This window comes from Varanus komodoensis, unplaced genomic scaffold (assembly GCF_004798865.1).
Source record: "Varanus komodoensis strain SLA01 unplaced genomic scaffold, ASM479886v1 scaffold13_3, whole genome shotgun sequence".
Classification (NCBI taxonomy): Eukaryota; Metazoa; Chordata; class Lepidosauria; order Squamata; family Varanidae; genus Varanus; species Varanus komodoensis.
The window spans coordinates 1,975,787-1,995,009 of NW_025335409.1; the positions used below are offsets into that span (position 1 = coordinate 1,975,787).

Here is a 19,223-nt window from a genome sequence, read left to right on the forward strand (position 1 = left end):
GCCTTTCTATGGCTGTTTCCAGGTTCTATGCTTCACCACCCCTAAACCCAGCCTTCTAAACTTTCAGCTTTTTAGCCATTTTCTTAAATTGGAGTCTGCTGTCTCTCGTTTCAGTTATTGTTATGCCTTTCCCTTCACTGGCTTGATCTTTTTGCACCCTCACATGGTGCAATGGTTAAAACCAAACAGCTGCTACAAGGACTGCCCAGAGCTTTTGCACGCCTAGTGAGATTTTACTGTCTTCTCCTCCCCACCACTCCACATTTTAAGTGGCAAATGCCTGCATTCTATCACAAACTGATTTTGAAAGAGCCAGTATTTAACAGTACTTTGCTATGCAGTTACTGTCATTTGGAAAGGTTAAGTCGAATGTCTAAGTTTGCAGGGATTCCAAACCTCAATTAACTTTTTATCTGTTCCAATTCATGCCATATCACAAGGTTTTCCAAGCAGGACTTGAGTAGCTTAACAATGCTCATATGGGAATCTTCAAAATTGCATTGACCAGCTATAGCACTGTAGCACAAGAGGTATGTTTTCTGGATATCATAGTCAAGAAAAAAAAGGCAACATTTAATATTAATATGGTCAAACTCATTTATTTTCAATTAAAACTGTTCCAGGATGTTAATGTCCAGTTTAACTATATGCAGAACAAAAAAGTCTGTGATACCTGTTGAAAATATAAAGTGCAATACTTAAAGCTTAACAAAACATTCATGGTTTCCTTATTTTGCAAAAATTCAACAGAAATTCATTCAAATAGATTACAAACATTAAGCAAACCATTCATAACACTTGCCCTGGGCATTGTATATTTTTTAAATCAAATCTATACATAGGATATGCAGAAGCCACAATTAAGTTTTGCTTATTACTGAAAAGTGAGAGAGCCTGTATTTATTTGCAGAAATGTCTATACCATCTCTCATTGGTCACTATCCAATATTCATCACCAAGTGATCTTACTAGCCTGTATTTCTATTATAAAGGCAGAATGGACACAATTTCTCCTTAGTGGCACATCATAACTTGTTTTTCCAAATCAATAAAAGCTACATCCTACTGATTTTAATTTCCGTAAAATAAACAAAACCCCCAATGCAGTCTGACAAGATACATGCTAAATGTGTTGGGCTTTTAAAAATCAAATGGTATTATAATTAAAATATAATTAATTATCCCAAAGAGCAAAAGGTGCAAGAATGGAAGACTTTCCTGAGGTAGCAAAGTTGAAATATAGAAAAGAAATACATTATACTAAATGCAAGCTTGAAAGTACGCAACATTTGGAAATGGAAAGCATTGTTTGAATACTAAGCAATTTATCCATAATAAATTTTGACAGAATCATTTTGCTGGCAAAATCTGTCTTAAAGTTGTTCTCAGTGTCCAGAATCCATTCCTGCCAGGGCTAATCATATGGCAGGAGGGAGGCATAATTCAGCTCTCCCAACTGTTGCACCAAGCAACTATGTGGCACTGAACATCTCCTTTCTGGGGACTGCACTGATGCCTGATCCGATGAAAGTAATACCAAGTACTAAGCAAAAACCAGAATATACTGCTGATCTATAAGCACAGCAACCATTTGCATACACACGCCCCAATCCAACTGGAGATGCATGTAAGGGCCTAAGTTTCTGTATGCACATAATCTTAGGTAAAGCAAATCACTAGGGCCATTTGCTTACCAGAGCAGCAACATATGGGCAGCTAAACAATCCATTGGTCTGGGTTTTCATGTCCCACTAACAACATTTGATCATGTCCTCTGCAGGTTGTCTACCAACAACAGAAGCATCTTGCATATGATGCACATATCCACAAATCATGAACTGACCCATGATATGCCAGTGACATGTGAACTGCCCCCACATATAAACATAGGCTGCACATAATGCTAACTCATGTTTTTTTCCTCTACCAAGGTTTTACCTGGAAGCTTATAAAACAAGATGTAGTTTATTCTCTCGATCTCTGGTTTGCCTTCCTCCTCCCTTCACCTCTCCCTTCCTGTATCTTAAATGGCCCTGTGGCACTGCAGTACAGGCGTGAGGAATGGAGGTTCGTTTGTTTTTTTTACCACTCTTGACTGCCACCTCTGTTTCCTGGCAAACAACCCATGGAAAACCCATAGCCCCGGGATCACATATAACAATAGTTTAAATAGCTCAGTGTTTGAAACCAAGGGTTCTCTTTCTGGGTTTTCCATAGTTAACACACTATAGCGGGTCAGCACAGCTCTGTTTCCTGACAACCTAGAATCCAACAACCCTTGGTTAGCAGTGTGTGTGAAACAAGTCATTATGTAGTTAAGTTGAAAATTCTTCTTTCTTTTTCTTTTTGCTTCAGTTTATTGCTCTTTTCCCTAGTGTCCAATGATAATTTTCTAAAAATGATACAAGCATGAACACACAATTAAAAGAAACATGGCTTCAAATAAGCAATGATTAGCTTAAACTCACTCCCCACAAAGAGAGAATTAAACTATCCCTGCATAAGAAAAGTGCCGTAAATATTGTTAGGAAGTACTATTAACTCATTTTCAGACAAAAATATATCCAGTATTTGATTTGCTATTTTTGTCTTCACAAGCACAGATTTTATTTGGATGTTTTCAGTTCAGTGTGCATAAATATGCAACAGCATTTTGTGGAGGATGAACAGAAGGAAAAACTTTGGCTTGCCTCCCAACACCTTTACAGTGTCCACGGACAGCTGATTGTCACATTTCCAAAAATGAACATGGCTCAGGTAAAACTGTGTCAACATCCAAACAATCTGTTTGAGATTTAACAGCACTTCTATTGTGCCTTGCAACACCATCCACAACTGAGAAGTGCAAGCTCTCTTTGCGGAGAAGGCTAACAAGGCAGTTACGAAGATCATGTAACACAGAGCTCGGAGGCCCAGAGAGGAGGTTTGCTACTATATGGAATCCTTTGCTGGCTTGCTGAACTGCAGGCAGTTGCGGCGGCCACCGCTGCTTCCTCTTCGGTCCCCTCTGTTACCTCATGACTTTCTGCGTCTTCATATGGCTTTTCTAAGAGTTTCAAGACTCTCCTTATCTGTAAGAGAAGTAACACAATGACTGCAACAAAATACATATGTTTAGCATCAATAAGAAGCATTGTTATTTCTATACCAATTTTGAGACCAGAAAACTTCCCAGTTAGTTACTATGCCCTCCAGGTTTATTTTGCATTATCTGGTGATGCGATTTACCTCTGAGAAGTCACCATTTTCTGCTGCCTCTATAGCATTTTGAGCAATATAGTTTCTCAAGATATATTTTGGATTGTTTGAATTCATAATTTTTACACGCTCAGCATTCCAGGTATTAGCATTGCTAACATGTTCCATTTCTTTTTCTAGGCGAATTCTGAAAGCACACAGAAATGAGAAGGCAAAGCTGAGTCCAAGGAAAGAGGATTTTTAAAACAAAAGAATCAATACTTCTTTTTAATTCACATTCCTGAAACACCAAAACATCCAAATCAAGGAAGACAAGAATATATCCTATAACCATACCCTGATGCTAAGACTTAATCTTTGAAACCTTCAGCCCCTGAGTTGTGTATGAGAGGCTGGCCGTATGAACAGTTTGTGCTTGCTAATTATTCATTATAATTAATTTTAAAAATCTCCACCAACATGAATAAAATAAATAGAATATACCCACTAGTCCTACCTGTAGTTTTGCAACCAGTCTTTCCAGTGCCCTTTATTTCTGCTAAGTAAGTCAGATTCTGTTAACTGCTGTAGTTTAGAGAATTGTTCTATGCGTTCCAACTCTTTATTTATATTTGATTTTGTTCCAATTAAAGCAAAGAGTTGTGGATTAGACTGTGCTAACATCAGCATCATTGAAAGCTGTCTAGAAAAAAAGATAAGAAACAATCAAATACTGACAGAAATGAGTTAGCATCAGTTATGTGTTAGCTATAAATTAGATATTATTATTCAACATAAAGTCTATGAAGTCACTTATAACGGCAGTCAAAATGTTTTACTTCCAGAAGCATTTTAATGTAAGATGACAAACATCTTTCCCTAAGTTTTGTCTGGGCAGATTCCAACTTTGTTGTATGTCAGCTTCTAAAACTTAAAAATGGATTCACTGTTGCCATTTTGCTCACATTTTCCTTCATAGAAATAAATGTAAAACCTGGAACAAACAGTGAATATACTGCATCATACCTGGGATCCATCTGAGGCTTGTAAGCAACTTTCAGTTCTTCTAAAGATGCACACTGCTTTGAAATCTCATCTAAATAGTCTTCTAACTTTGAAGGATCAGAGTCTACTGAGAAAGAGCTCAGCAAATGGAAAGTATTTGTAAAATCTGCACCTGAGAAACAGATTTAATGGAAACTTTACACTGGTCATGCAAAAGCACGATCTGGTTCTGTACATAAACACACTTCTTTCCTTTAAGAACTGAAGGGTTGCTGGGCACAAGTGGGCTTGCCCATCTCTGCCTTTTATCCCACAAAGGGCTCCTTTATGGATTGTGGAGCATGGCATGAAAATCTGAATCAGCTGGACTAAATGACCCAACAGTTAAACCAGTTTGTTCTTGAATTTTTAAATCACTGGGTTCTTGTTCATGTGAACAGGCCCTGTTTCTCAGCTTTTTTATTTCACTTTCTTCCACCCAATTAAAACTGCTTCACCATGCCATTGCTTCCAATGTATTAAAATGATTCAGGTTATTAAACGTGATTGACCAAAGTTAAAAAAGGATACTGTTCAAATGTTATGGTTTACACTAACCTGTGATATGCATAGTTTCTAAGAAGTCAGACACCAATTTGTTATCATCATCTAATTGGAGCTGGATTAATCCTAGCTTCTTTCTCATTTTTTGTAAATAATGTCTCTCAAATTCTGCATCATATTCTTCTTCCAGAATGGGTACACTGATTTCCAGTGGGAGTTCTGGGACTAAGGTTTCAGCAAGTTTGCTTAGATTCCATTTACAAATTTCGACTTGCTTATTATAAGCATAGCGTCCTGTGTTATCAGATCCATTGCAAATATGCTCAGGATCATATCTAGAAAAGAGAAACATTTGCCACATAGTTTATTTTTCATGACTGAATTGTCACTAGATACCTTAACAAATACATTTAAATTGTTTTAGGAATATTCTATATCATGTGCAAAAACATTATTGTGTATTATTTCACCTTAGTTAATAAAATCTGGGACAGAGACAAATTGCCATGTAAACTTGTACATAAAAGCCTGTGACAGAGATCTAACCAGCTGAACAAGACTAATGTTGCAACAGACAGCAGAATCATTCTGGGTATCTTCTATTAATTTCAGTATGAAAATTTCAGTTACAAAAATTTCATAACTTCATCTTAAAATATATCACAGAAGCTGCAATTTCTTCCAGAGTCCACTAGACAATTAAAAAAACAAAGAGGCTAGTAACATTTTACACAATCAAAATAATATTTCTGTGTTTTAACTAAAGAGATACGCTGTAACTACACAAACCTGTCCATAAATCCAAAAGGCCCATAGTCTATTGTAAGTCCAACTATACTCATGTTGTCAGTGTTGAGCACACCATGACAAAATCCAACACACTGCCATTCAGCAACCATCCTTGCTGTCCTCCGTGTAACCTGAAAATAGCACTGGATCAGATTTCAAGCTCTTTTGATATATAAAAATGCTATTTATACATACTCTATAGTAATATGAAATAAACACAAAATAATTCGAGTATACAAGGAACCCTAAGATTTTCTGAGCAAAATTCTGAGCATTTTCCTTCTACATTTTCAAATATGCCATTAATTATAGATCCTTAAGACCACCAACAAACAATAAAAGTTCCTTTGTTGTGAAATTACTCTGGCACACATGGGACAAAGTAGAAAACGGAGTAGCAGATCCTACTTCAGATCTCACTATATGCAACATATCCACAGCAACAAAACAATACACATTTTGTTCTTATTTCAGGTGTATAACCTTCCAAAGTATTTACACACCCCAAAACAATCCTGGTTATCCAAGGAAATTTCTTCCATGAGCCTGCCTGTCCCTGGGATCTGTCACGGAGGTCCTCATCCAAGAGCCCTCCTTGAGAGAGGTGAGAAGGATGGTTACAAGAAGGGCCTTATCTCTGATAGCACCCCAATTATGGAACTCGCTCCCCAAAGAGGTGCATGTGACATTGATGCTTTATTCATTTTGGTGCCAGGCCAAAACCTTGTTCATTCTCCTGTTTTTAAATTAATAATGTATTTTAATTAGTTGTAGCAAGTGTGGACACTAAGGAGATTTTAAATATTTCATGGCTGCAATATGGTTTTATATTTATATTTTTGACTTTTTATATAAAGTCTTGAGATTTTATAATAATCAGATGGTATATAAGAAATTTTAAATAAATGGAATACAACTACATGCACACAAGTCCTCTGTCAGACACAGATTCATGAATATGAATCAAAATAAATTTGAAAATCTTTGCAAAGGAGTAATTCATGTTGTTGCACACCAATGCAGATCAAAATACTGAGAAGCTATGTTTATAGTCTTAGGGCTTCTCTGCATGAGGCATATAACCTGGTGCTTTACTGAAGTGTCTTTCATTTTCTTTGCAGGAGAATTGGAACATCCTTCACACAAGGTTATTTCCTGGGGATTTTCCTCTCTGCCTTTCTTTATATTCCTTTTGGTGGAGCTGTGGTGAATGTCTGTGCTGAATAATGGCATCATAAAGGAACATACCAGCCTTTCCTTGTTCTTTTAAGAAGTGTTAAAATGGTTGGAGAATTTGGGAGAGGCCCTGAAGGATAACATGTGGAAACTTCTAAAAGTGAAGGAGCATGAGCATACAATAAATTACTTGGGTAGAGATGCCCTTAAAGCTATCACGGCACAGTAGCTAGATGAGCAGGTTTGGGTGTGGGAAGCTTGTATTCAAAATGCTGAGCTATAAAGGCCACTGGGCGGCATTGGAAGACTCCCTATCACTTAATCCACATTTTGTACTGAAAAGACGTAATGCTAAAATGTCACCTGATCTGCCTTGGAGGAAGAAGGGAATGCAAAAATAATAGGGTAACAATCTGATGATCCCTAGACAGTATCTGAGGATCCACTGAGTTCTTTGCATTTCCATATCGAAGGTTGGGAACAGCACTGCAACCAGAGAGAGCGGAATCCATGATCCATCCTCCTCCCCATCAATGTAGAAAGAACTGTGTTGGCTGGCTTGCCAAGTTCAGGAACTCAACCAGGGCCAGGGCGAGACTTTTGGTGGGCAGGGAGGGGAAGAGACTGGAGAGGTCAGGATTTGAGCTAGCCTAGGGTTTCTCCAGCACGTTCCCCATCCCTCCTCAAATGCTTTGCTAGATAGTTGTTAAAAAAAGAAGCAGCAGCCCATCTTGCAATAATCTGCAGCACTCCTCCTACTTTACATTTGGTAAGTATAAGCCTCCAAGTTCAGGAACTTATGATTACACCCTAAGTGTTTTAAATGATCAGGTAACAGCTGTCTTGAACAGCTAAGTAGGGTTGTCATGGATAGGATATTTTGGAGGGCTTTCATTCATGAGGTCTCCCTTAAGTCAGAGACAATTTGATGGTACATAGTAACAACAAACAGCTGTCTTACTTCTCGAAAGAAAGCAGAATTCCTCTGAACATTGTCATCTGAGTATGCTTGTAGAATTTCTGGATAGAAAGTACTGATTACATAATCAAGCATTTGTATTCGGATATCGTTTCGATTAACACTAGGGCCTTTACGTCCAGTATATTCATCAGCAGGTTTAAAAATTTCAAATGATCCAAATCTGTTTAAAATAAAAGTTGTATTAATTACTGTAATTTATTAATAGAATATTTTAGTATATTTAAAATATGTTTAAATAATAACGAAAATAAATGGTCTTTGGGGAACATCTAGGGATGAGGCTGCAATGATGATCGCCCATGGTACAGTTTTACTACTGCAATACAGATTCTAGCTGGAGACTCTAATTTAAAACTCAATCTATGAGACCATGTATTTTATAAAAATATAATAATTTATACTTTCCTTAGTTATTAGAGAGAATGAAGTATGTTTTAAGGAAAAAGCTACTAGCTATCATGCTACTCAGAGTATATATTCCAGGCTTTACTTTTACAGCACAGGAAAGAAATTATATTCTTAATGCTGAAATTTGACCCTGGAATCTTTCTATAAAAGGAATAGCTACGACAGAAGGCATTACAAACACATTGACAGCAACACAGTCAGAAAGCTTTGAAGCTAAATATTTACAATTATAGCAAGCAAAAGCCCCAGGTACCTGAAATGTACATCCTATGGGCAGAATATATTTATGCTCTATACTAGAATACCTATTCCATATTGAACTCAAACAGCATTCTCACCTAATAAATGTTGGTGCTATTCTCAGGACAACTGTACACTTTTCTTTTTTGGGATTTCCATCATAAAATATGTCCCGAATAACTTCTGAATCAGATGTTACACATGTTCCTGCTCTGGTTGTGGGTATTCCTAGATGAAACATTGCTTCGCTGCAAAGGAATTCTCTTATGCTTGACCGTAGAACTTTACGACCATCTGCTTGCCTGCAATTAATGGAATAAATGTTACATATTTTAAGCTAAATATTTTGTTTTTTTAAATAAGGTTTATAGGATGGAATTAACCAAAAAGTGTACTCAATATCCAAAAATCATGTACCTGAACTAAACTCTTAAAGAGCCATTTATTCCATCAGTAAAAGTGCTCTTGGACTGTCCAGTCTATGAAGCAATTGAATGAACCAGATTCTATTATGAACACTGCATATAGCAGAAAGGCGCAACACTCATTCATATATAAGAATCCTTTGTGGTTGACTCATTTGGCTATACAAGTTATTTAACTAATTTACACTGCTAATTCTTTTGAATAACCTTAGTTTAGAAGCCTCTACTAGGGTTGAACAACTTATGGCTCTCCAGATATTTTGGCCCAAAACTCATCATCCCTTGCTACTACCTATGCTGGATCTGGCTGATGGGAGTTGCAGCCAAAGTATCTGGAGTGTCACAAGTTTCCCATCTCCAGACTTTAGATTGATAAAGCAGTATCATCCCTCCTTTGAACTGCACAACACATGTAGAAACTGCTCAACTTTAGTTTGTACTAGTAGCAACCATTTTACATAAGTCAAGCATGTGAAATCTCTGCACCCAGAACTCACCATACACATGGTAACTGGAAATACCCAATAGCACAGCAAAAGGTTGTAGCAACCTTTGCCTTGGCAGCAAAGTTAAGACGTTTTGCAGTGAATAAAGCAGGATCCCTGATCACACTGGAAAGGCCTACTAGTGTTCAGCCCAAGCTGCCACACAGGGCAATGAGAGGATAAAATGGAGAAAAGGCCCTCACAAGCCTCCCTGGGTGTCTTACAAGAGGGAGAAAAAGCAGGATATAAAGTAACCTTTGCAGGCTACATTCTGAGCCAAGGCACTAAAGGTGGCAAGATCTGAACTCTCCAGAAGGGTCAGTACATACTGGGACATGATGTCTGAGGCCTCTGCACACAGCCCTCTTATCTACTCACACATTTAGCTACCTGTGAACTATAAGCACCTTCAAGGGGCTACAAGGGGAATGTGCTACCTTCCAAATGTTGTCAGACTGCAATCTGCACCATCCTTCAGCATTGGCCATGCTGGCAACACTGATGGGTGCTTGAAAGCCATACATTCCCTACTCGTTTTAGCAGTTTGAAAAAGAAATTTTGCACCTGTTTAGAGACATGCTATGAAGTCACTGTATTTTCCAGCCTCATCTTTACAAGAGAAGCTGGTCAGAGAAATGAGCCATGATTCAAGAGTAAAGGAGGGGAGAAGAAACTAAGACTGCGGTGCAATGCTTTTCACTGGAGTGAGCTCCACGGATATCAGCAGTGATAACGGATATCACCCGATCTTAGGCGTATTCATTCAGAGTAAGGCTTACTAAATTGAACGGGATTTACTACGCCCCAGAGCTAAGCCTTGCAGGCTACATCCTGAGCCAAGCCAAGCCAAGCCAGTTCCTTCGTGGACCAATACGGGGCCTGGCCTCCGACTTCACTGGGTGGAAAGGCTGGTGCAGTTGTTACCGGGAAAAGGGAGTGAGGCCGGCGCCCTTGAGCTGGATCTCCCAGCGCTCGCCACGCGGGTTCAACACCTCGCCCAGATAGATGGCCGCACCGTCGCCGAGCTGCCCGGCGAAGCTGCCGAACTGGTGTCCGCAGTAGCAGTGGGCGGCGGGCTCCACTCCTGGCAGCAGCCGGTTGCCGCTGAAGTACAGCGCTGCCTCGGCCTCCTCCTCCGGCGTCCGCGGCTCCCGCAGGCCCAGGAGCGCCAGCGCCGGCAGGGACACCGCCACGAGCCGCGGGTTCCGTACTGGGGTGGGCCGCACCCGCGAGAAGCAAGCGCCCGCCACAGGCCGAGGCGCGTTCTCCTCGCTGGGGTCCAGCGGCAGCGCCCGCAGCGCCCGGTTGTCGAAGCGGAGTGCCCCGAGCCACTTCGGGGCCTCGCCAGGAGGAGCGAGCGGCGGAGAGGAAGATGGCGCGGGCTCCATGCTAGCCGACGCTCGCGACGCGACTGCCGGGACGCGCGGCTCCGTCCGCGGCAGCAAGCAACGGACGCAGCGCCACTTGCGGGAAAAGACCGAGGCCATCCAGCGGCCTCTGGGCCTCCGTCCGCCAAGGGGGCGCTGCGGGGAGCGGGCGCCTGACGTCGCGCGCTTCGCCCCGCCCCCGTCCCCATTGGGCCTATCCGAGCTCTCACGTGTGCACCGTCTCCGCCTTTCAGCCCATCACAGTGCTCCAGGAGAATAACCAATCGCAGACAGGATATGTTAATCTGCTTTTATTATTAAAATATTAATATTAATATGAATACGAATATTAAAATATTCTTCTTGCCTTCCGAGAGAATTTGCGGATTCACAATAGAAGCCATTTTCAAATGTGCCGACAGTGGCCCCCCCTCCGCCGCCCGCAAAAGACATTGGGAAAAGCATTTAGCGCAGCCTCCCGCAGGTTGCAACTGAAAAACGAACTTCTGTTCTTTCTCTCTTAGATATAGACGAGGAGGGAAAACGCCCAGCTGATCATGCTGGGGAATGCTGGGTATTGTAGGATTTACCTTGCGTTTGAACTGGAATAGGATTACTGCTTTGGTGTGGAATATTTAATCCTTTTCAAATACTCATTTTAAAAAAAATGTAATGCACGTACAGTTCATTACTCTTATACTGCAATGTAGTCCCCCGTAAATATGGAAAATTAGGTGAGGCAAGGCTGATTTGCAACCATACAGGCGCCTTCCAGATCGCAGCAAAACCAAATAGCGGCATTGTACCTTCAGACCCACTCCAAGGCCAGTTATACGTGAAAGCGTTGTTGTATCTTGTGGTACAGTATATGCTTCTGAGTTGCTTTTAAATGCTTTGAACTGAAAACACACCCTCGCCAATAAAATAAAAAAATAAAAATATAAAATATAAATCAAGGCTACAAACCTACACATATTTACTTGGAAGGAAGCTCTGTTGACCTCAATGCGGCGTATTCTAAGTAGACACGCATATAATTTCACTGCTAAAATTTGACACAAAATGGCCAGTCAGAAAAAGTAAAAAGGGTGAGGGAGACAAATCACCTTCTCTATAATAGCAGGGGGGGTAAAATCGAGGGTTTTTCCACTGAATTTTATCAGTAGTTCTCACTTCCTCTCAGGAGGAAGAAGAAAAGTCTCCTGCAACTAATTCTCAGTGGAATATATGGAAATTGCGTACTGTTTAAAAATATTTAGCGATATATAAATGGTGCAAATAAAATATAAAATGTGTGTACCAGTAGTTTCCAAAGTGGACCCGGGAGCATTCAGGTGCCTGTAAACACCTCTCAATGTTCTTTGGGCTTTGCAACCTTTCTGATTTTTTAGGGGGAAAAAAGTTTTTAATAATAATAAAAAAAGAACAGGAAGCAGTCATGTTGCAAAGCAAGTATCACCCTCAAGCATTACCTTTACGTCCTAGGAAATTTCCAGCCGCTACATCTCGGAGCTTCAGCACTTTGCCTTCTGGGAAATGACTGTGGGCTGGAGGCGGCAATGTGGTTTAGTGGTTTGGAGCTTATAGCCCATCTTTGCCTTTTATTTAGGTTTATGGACAAGTTACTTTTCTGTTAGTCTCGCCCATTTTTTGCTGCTGAGAAACGGGAGTTTTTGACCAGCTACTTCTGCAATCATGTTAGTGGGTAATCAGCCAGCATTCCAGATCTGTCGGTTGAGCCCAGATGGCTAGGGAGCCTTCATTTATTGTAACTGAGAGTTAAGTGCACAAGAACCTTTCCCCCTTAGCTTATTCTGTCTTTATGCCCTCCCCACTGCAGATCAGGATGTTGTCAGGACAAAATCAGCAAAAGCTTTGCCATAATTGTTGCTGTTAGTCATGGTCGTGTCTGACCCATTGCGACTCCATGGACAACACTCCTCCAGGCCTTCCTGTCCTCCACCATCCCCAGAAGTCCACTCAAGCTCACACCGACTGCTTCAGTGACTCCATCCAGCCACCTCATTCTCTGCCGTCCCCTTCTTCTTTTGCCGTCAATTTTTCCCAGCATTAGACTCTTCTCCAGGGATTCCTTCCTTCTCATTAGGTGGCCAAAGTATTTGAGTTTCATCTTCAGGATCTGGCCTTCTAAAGAGCAGTCAGGGTTGATCTCCTCTAGGACTGACAGGTTTGATCGCCTTGTGGTCCAAGGAACTCGCAGGAGTCTCCTCCAGCACCACAATTCAAAGGCCTCAATTCTTTGGCGCTCAGCCGTCCTTATGGTCCAGCTTTCACAGCCATACATTGCAACTGGGAAAACCATAGCCTTGACTATACGCACTTTTGTTGGCAGGGTGATGTCTCTGCTTTTTAGTATGCTGTCTAGATTTGCCATCGCTTTCCTCCCAAGGAGCAAGCATCTTTTAATTTCTTGGCTGCAGTCCCCGTCTGCGGTGATCTTGGAGACCAGGAAAATAAAATCTGTCACTATCTCCATTTGTTCCCCATCTATTTGCCAGGAAGTGAGAGGACCATTTGCCATGATCTTAGTTTTCTTAATGTTGGGTTTCAAGCCAACTTCTGCACTCTCCTCCTTCACCCGCATCAAGAGGCTCTTTAGTTCCTCTTCACTTTCTGCCATTAGGGTGGTATCATCTGCATATCTGAGGTTGTTGATATTTCTCCCAGCAATCTTAATTCCAAATGGTGATTCATCTAGCCCCGCCTTTCTCATGATGTGCTCTGCGTATAAGTTAAATAGGCAGGGCGACAGTATACAGCCTTGCCGAACTCCTTTCTCAATTTTGAACCAATCAGTGGTTCCGTGTCCAGTTCTCACTGTTGCTTCTTGACCCGCATATAGGTTTCTCGAGACAAATAAGATGGTCTGGTACTCCCATCTCTTTAAGAACTTGCCACAATTTGTTGTGATCCACACAATCAAAGGCTTTAACATAGTCAATGAGGCAGAAGTAGTTGTTTTTCTGGAACTCCCTAGCTTTCTCCATGATCCAGCGTATGTTGGCAATTTGATCTCTAGTTCCTCTCCCTCTTTGAAATCCTGCCTGTACTTCTGGTAGTTCTCGGTCCACATACTGCTGGAGCCTAGCTTGTAGGATTTTGAGCATAACTTTGCTAGCATGCAAAATGAGTGCAATGGTGGGGTAGTTTGAACATTCTTTGGCATTGCCCTTCTTTGGGATTGGAATGTAAACTGACCTTTTCCAATCCTGTGGCCACTGTTGAGTTTTCCAAGTTTGCTGGCATATTGAGTGTAGCACTTTTACTGCATCGTCTTTTAAGATTTTGAATAGCTGAGCTGGAATATTGTCACCTCCACTAACTTTGTTGTTGCTCAGACTTCCTAAGGCCCATTTGACTTCACATTCCAGGATGTCTCGCTCGAGATCAGTGACCACCCCATTGTGGTTATCAAGGACACTAAGCTCTTTCTTGTATAGTTCCTCTGTGTAATCTTGCCACCTCTTCTTAATCTCTTCTGCCTCTGTTAGGTCCCTGCCATTTTGGTCCTTTATCATGCCCATCTTTGCATGAAATGTTCCCTTCATATCTCCAATTTTCTTGAAGAGTCTCTGGTCCTCCCTATTCTATTGTTTTCTTCTGTTTCTTTGTACTGTTCATTTAAGAAGGCATTCTTATCTTTTCTAGCTATTCTCTGGAATTTTGCATTCAATTAGGTGTATCTCTTTCTCCCTTGCTTTTCGCTTCCCTTCTTTCCTCAGCTATTTGTAAAGCTTCCTCAGATAGCCATTTTGCTTTCTTGCATTTCTTTTTCTTTGGGATGGTTTTAGTTGCTACCTCTTGTACAATGTTGTGAACCTCTGTCCATAGTTCTTCAGGCACTCTATCAGATCTAATTCCTTAAATCTATTTGTCACCTCTACTGTATATTCATCAGGGATATGATTTAGGTCATACCTGAGTGGCCTAGTGCTTTTCCCTACTTTCTTAAATTTAAGCCTAAATTTTGCAACAAGAAGCTCATGATCTGAGCAACAGTCAGCTCCTGGTCTAGTTTTTACTGACTGTATAGAGCTTCTCCATCTTTGGCTGCAGAGCACATAGTCAATCTGATTTCTGTGTTGACCGTCTGGTGATGTCCATGTGTAGTCGTTTCTTTGGTTGTTGGAAAAGAGTGTTTGCTATGACCATCGTATTCTCTTGACGAAATTCTACCAGCCTGTGCCCTGCTTCATTTTGTACTCCAAGGCCAAACTTGCCTGTTATTCCAGTTATCTTTTGGCTTCCTACTTTAGCATTGCAATCCCCCATGATGATAAGGACATCATTTTTCGGTGTTAATTCTAGGTTTTGTAGGCTTTCATAGAACCGGTCAACTTCAGCCTCTTCAGCACCAGTGGATGGGGCATAGACTTGGACTACTGTGATGTTGAATGGTTTTCCTTGGATTTGAACTGAGATCATTCTGTCATTTTGGAGATTGTATCCCAGTACTGCCTTTCCTACTCTTTTATTGACTATGAAGACTACTCCATTTCTTTGGAGGGATTTTTTTAGTTCACTGATTCCTAAGATGTCGATGTTCAGTCTTGTCATCTCTTGTTTGATCACATCCAGCCTGCCTTGGTTCATGGATCTGACATTCCAGGTTCCTATGGAGTATAGATCTTTGCAGCATTGGACTCTCCTTTCACCACCAGATACATCTGCAACTGAGTGTCCTTTCTGCTTTGACCCAGTCGCTTCATTCTTTCTGGTGCTACTAGTACTAGCCCTCTGCTCTTCCCCAGTAGCATACTGGACACCTTCCGACCTGAGGGGCTCTTCTTCCGGCGTCATATCTTTTTGCCTTTTGGTACTGTCCATGGGGTTTTCATGGCAAAGATACTGGAGTGGGTTGCCATTTCCTTCTCCAGTGGATCTCCAGTGGATCAGAGCTCTCTGCTATGACCTGTCCGTCTTAGCTGACCTTGCACGGCATAGCTCATAGTTTCATTGAGCTACACAAGCCCCTTCGCCACGAAAAGGCAGTGATCCATGAAGGAGTTTGCATAAAAGCCTGGCAGTGTAAGAACAGCCTTAGACTTAGGATGGCATTCCCGATTTCCTGTTCTGAATAGAATTCATGTTACAAGTTTTGCTTCTTGTTAACACCTTAGAAGTGCCTCTGTCCTGAAAGGCCCTCCTTACACATGCTAATCTCTGTCTGCCCTGAAGGTTCTTCTCTTTTGTATTGTGTTCATCTCTATTGCTTTAGTCTAATGCGCCTCTAGTATACTGTGTATAAGATTCTCCACTTGATCCACCACCCCTCCTCCAAACTGTGTATGTAACTGGTAAGTTGTTGTTGTTGTTGTTGTTGTTGTTGTTGTTATTATAAAGTTATAAAAGAATCTTGTACAGACCCCATCTTTGTAGTCCCTTTGAGGTCTTCCTGTACCCTGCATAGATTTCCTGTAAGTCTGAATAAACTGTAATGTTCTTTTGATTGTGCACCCCCAGTGGACTCTCTGGGTACTTTCTTCACTCCTGTCAATGTTAATTGGCTGCAGACTTGAAGGTAAGGAAGCAAGGAAGGCAGCAGGGAAAACTCATCTCAGGCTGATTTTATCACTAACAAGCACCTTCCTTGATTTGTTTATAGTGTTGCACTTGCACTAAAATTCGTGCATGACTCATGTCCAAATAGTATAGACTCTACAGTCACATCTGAGGTGCAGGTGTGCTGGGGCATTTCCACCACGTCCATCACCAATGCAGGTGGCATGCAGTGGGCATGTATTGATGCATACGGCACAGGATCTTTTGTGTTTATGAATGAGCGCCATGTATCAATGCATACTGTTGTAATTATGGGAGAAGTTGAAAGTTCATGTGTTTTTCTCATTTGTGGTTGCAGTGCAAGGCCAAGCCACAGTGTTACACTGCAGTTGCAGAAGTCTGTCATTTCAGGTTCATTCATACGTGTATTTATAGGTTGCCTATAACTACCAAGCCCTTCTTAGGTAGCTTACAGTAGAAAAAGCATGTTTAGTAAATAAACATACCTGCAGTTATACAGGTTTTAAAATAATAATCAGCACATATTGAAAAAATAGCCAGCCAGCAAAATTGTGGCTAAATAAGCACAACCTTTCTTTCTTTGAAGAAGAAATGGGGAATAATCTAGATTCCTTGCAAGCAAATCCACCCCACCCCCCAACCCCACACACACCCACAGTAGGGGAATATACTGCAAACAGGCTCAACAGTGAAGCCACCTCCACTGCTTGGAGTTAAAACATTGCTATGCTGGATCACTCGGTAGCACATGGAAACAGTAATCACTAAGAGAAAACAATAGGAAGGGTGGTCCAGGGTTGGGGGGGTGTTGTTTGCTAGGCAAATGAGCCAGATGGTAACAGCATCGTGCTAAGCACTAGTTTAGATTGGCCCACTTATGGGCTTGTTATGATTGGGAAAATGAATCACTGGCAGCCCATCTCAAGCGGATAGAAAAGGAATAAGTGGAAATATCAGTGCAGAAAGAAGCCAACTTGGATTGTTATGCTAATAAAGGGTTGTGAACGAAACCCTCTTCTCAGTTTACTCAGCTGCAAGGATGCGAGACCCACAAACATAAGAGGAAAAACAGTTGCTTTAATATTTGCCCTGGATACTGAAGCCTGAGGCTGAACCTGAAAGTAGGATTTGCCTTTCTACATTTGTAGCATCTGCTCATAGTTCAGTTGATAGTCTTACAGAATAGCTGTTCCTCTTCCAGGAGCTTCTGCCAAATGGGGTAACCACTATGGATGGGGCATTTTCAGTGGTGCCTTCCCTTTACTTGTCTGCACTTGTGTTGTGGTCTTTTTGTTTTCCAAAACTTTATAGTCCTTCCATTTTTTTAAAAAATACTCTTTTTGTTTTTTGTATCTTTGCATGGCTGCTTGTTTTCTATTTATTCGTTTATTCTGTTTCTGAAGTTAAGATTTTAATAGTATGTTTTGCTGTTATGGCTGTTTTGTGACCAGCTCAGAGAACATTGGTTAATGGATAATAGAACTGTAATGAAGTAAATATATATCGGACATCATGATACCTATTTTCAGCGAGGTTTACAGCCAAGTAATATTCAATGTAGCATCACACTGCAGGCTGCTCCATTTAATTTAATCATGAGCACATCTTCATGTGAATTCCCTGCATTGAAAATAAAGCTTTAGAGCACATACACTTTTGAATAAAGCACACGTCATCCATGGGTAAAGATGAAATGTCTGCATACAGGTAGACATTTTATTATTATTTTGGCATGTGGAAAGACGTACAGTGCAGCATGCTGCAAGTTCCTCATTTAGCATGAGTCCTTCCAAGCTTAAGGCTCACATGTTGCCATTTACCTTGCTTTTCATGGTTTGTAAAATTTACCCACATTTGAATACTTAAAGTAAACAGCATATACTTAACCTACAAGTTGGAAGTGGGGAAGGGGAAAGAGACACATTTTAATATTCCAACAGGTTTTGTGACACGTTTCCATTTCCAAAGGGTATAATAGTTTCATTGAAGACATTTTATTAAATTCTGTGATAGTTAAAGGAGAATCCATTAGAATCAATTTATTATTATTCTAATTGATAAGAAATTACTTACACATGGCACCGTCAAAACACACAGCCTCCTTTTTTTTCTGCCAAGGCATCAGCAAACCAATATGGAGTTCTGAAAACCAATGACACTATGCACCATTTCCTTAAAATATGGACCAAAAATCAGTCTGTGTAGATCAACCTGAATCCCCCCTGCCCTTACTTCACTAATTCAAAGGGCCAGTTCTTTTTCAAGTGACGAAGCTAATCAACAGGTTTGCCATGGAGGACATGCCTAAGGATATTTTCTCCACATGTCCTATAGCTACCGTATCCCTAGAGCTCAACTCATTTCCTTTAGACAGGGATGCACAACCTATAGTCTGAGGGCTATATGTGACCCCGCAAAGCTTTCATTGCAGCTTACAAAGGTGTCCTGACCACTCTTTCTTACTAATTCCCCCAAAGTCCCTTATAAGTATTGCCCTTTCCTCATTGGAAAAGGTGATCTATATGAGAATCTCCTTCCATCCCTACAATGAGGAAAGACTTATCTGCATCAGGATTGCTGGTGTATGTATTCATATCACTTTTGGAGTCAAAACATTGTGCATACAAGTTGTTGACTGTTCAGGACAGCTGAGTGGTACACTTCTAGAGCCAGCTAACTCAGATGCTGTACATGTAGTTGCAACACGTTACAACAAAAAAGCAGATCAAATCTCAGTGATATTTTTCCACTGATGTTGGATAGCACAATCCACTGGGATGTTGCTGGTATAACCACTGGTATTAATTTCAATGGTAGTGCCCTCCAGATGTTTTGGAGACTGATTCTCAGTATTCTTCATGGTTGGACATGCAGGCTGAGAGCTGAAGTCCAAAACATCTGAAGACACCAAGCTGAGGAAGTTATAAGGTCCCCTTAGCATGGCTGTTACAAAATCACCAATAAGAAATCCAATCTATAGTCTCCTTAAGGTAAGAACCAAAAACAGGTGCACACATTACATGGAGAATTGGGTTTAAGTCCTCCTAGTTTTTAACAGAACCAACCTGCACTTACCTGTGCT

At 40.9% G+C, this 19,223-nt stretch overlaps 1 protein-coding gene across 1 annotated transcript; it reads right to left on the reverse strand.

The window, feature by feature from the left end:
* Positions 1–579: 579 nt before the first annotated feature.
* SELENOO (selenoprotein O) lies at positions 580–10,719 on the reverse strand. Its single transcript, XM_044423485.1, has 9 exons — positions 10,155–10,719; positions 8,419–8,622; positions 7,652–7,832; positions 5,515–5,645; positions 4,780–5,060; positions 4,204–4,354; positions 3,695–3,880; positions 3,229–3,385; positions 580–3,071 (listed from the first exon to the last, which is right to left on the reverse strand). Exons 1-9 carry the CDS (start codon positions 10,715–10,717, stop codon positions 2,880–2,882), a joined length of 2,046 nt encoding a protein of 681 aa, XP_044279420.1. The 5' UTR covers positions 10,718–10,719; the 3' UTR covers positions 580–2,879.
* Positions 10,720–19,223: the final 8,504 nt, after the last annotated feature.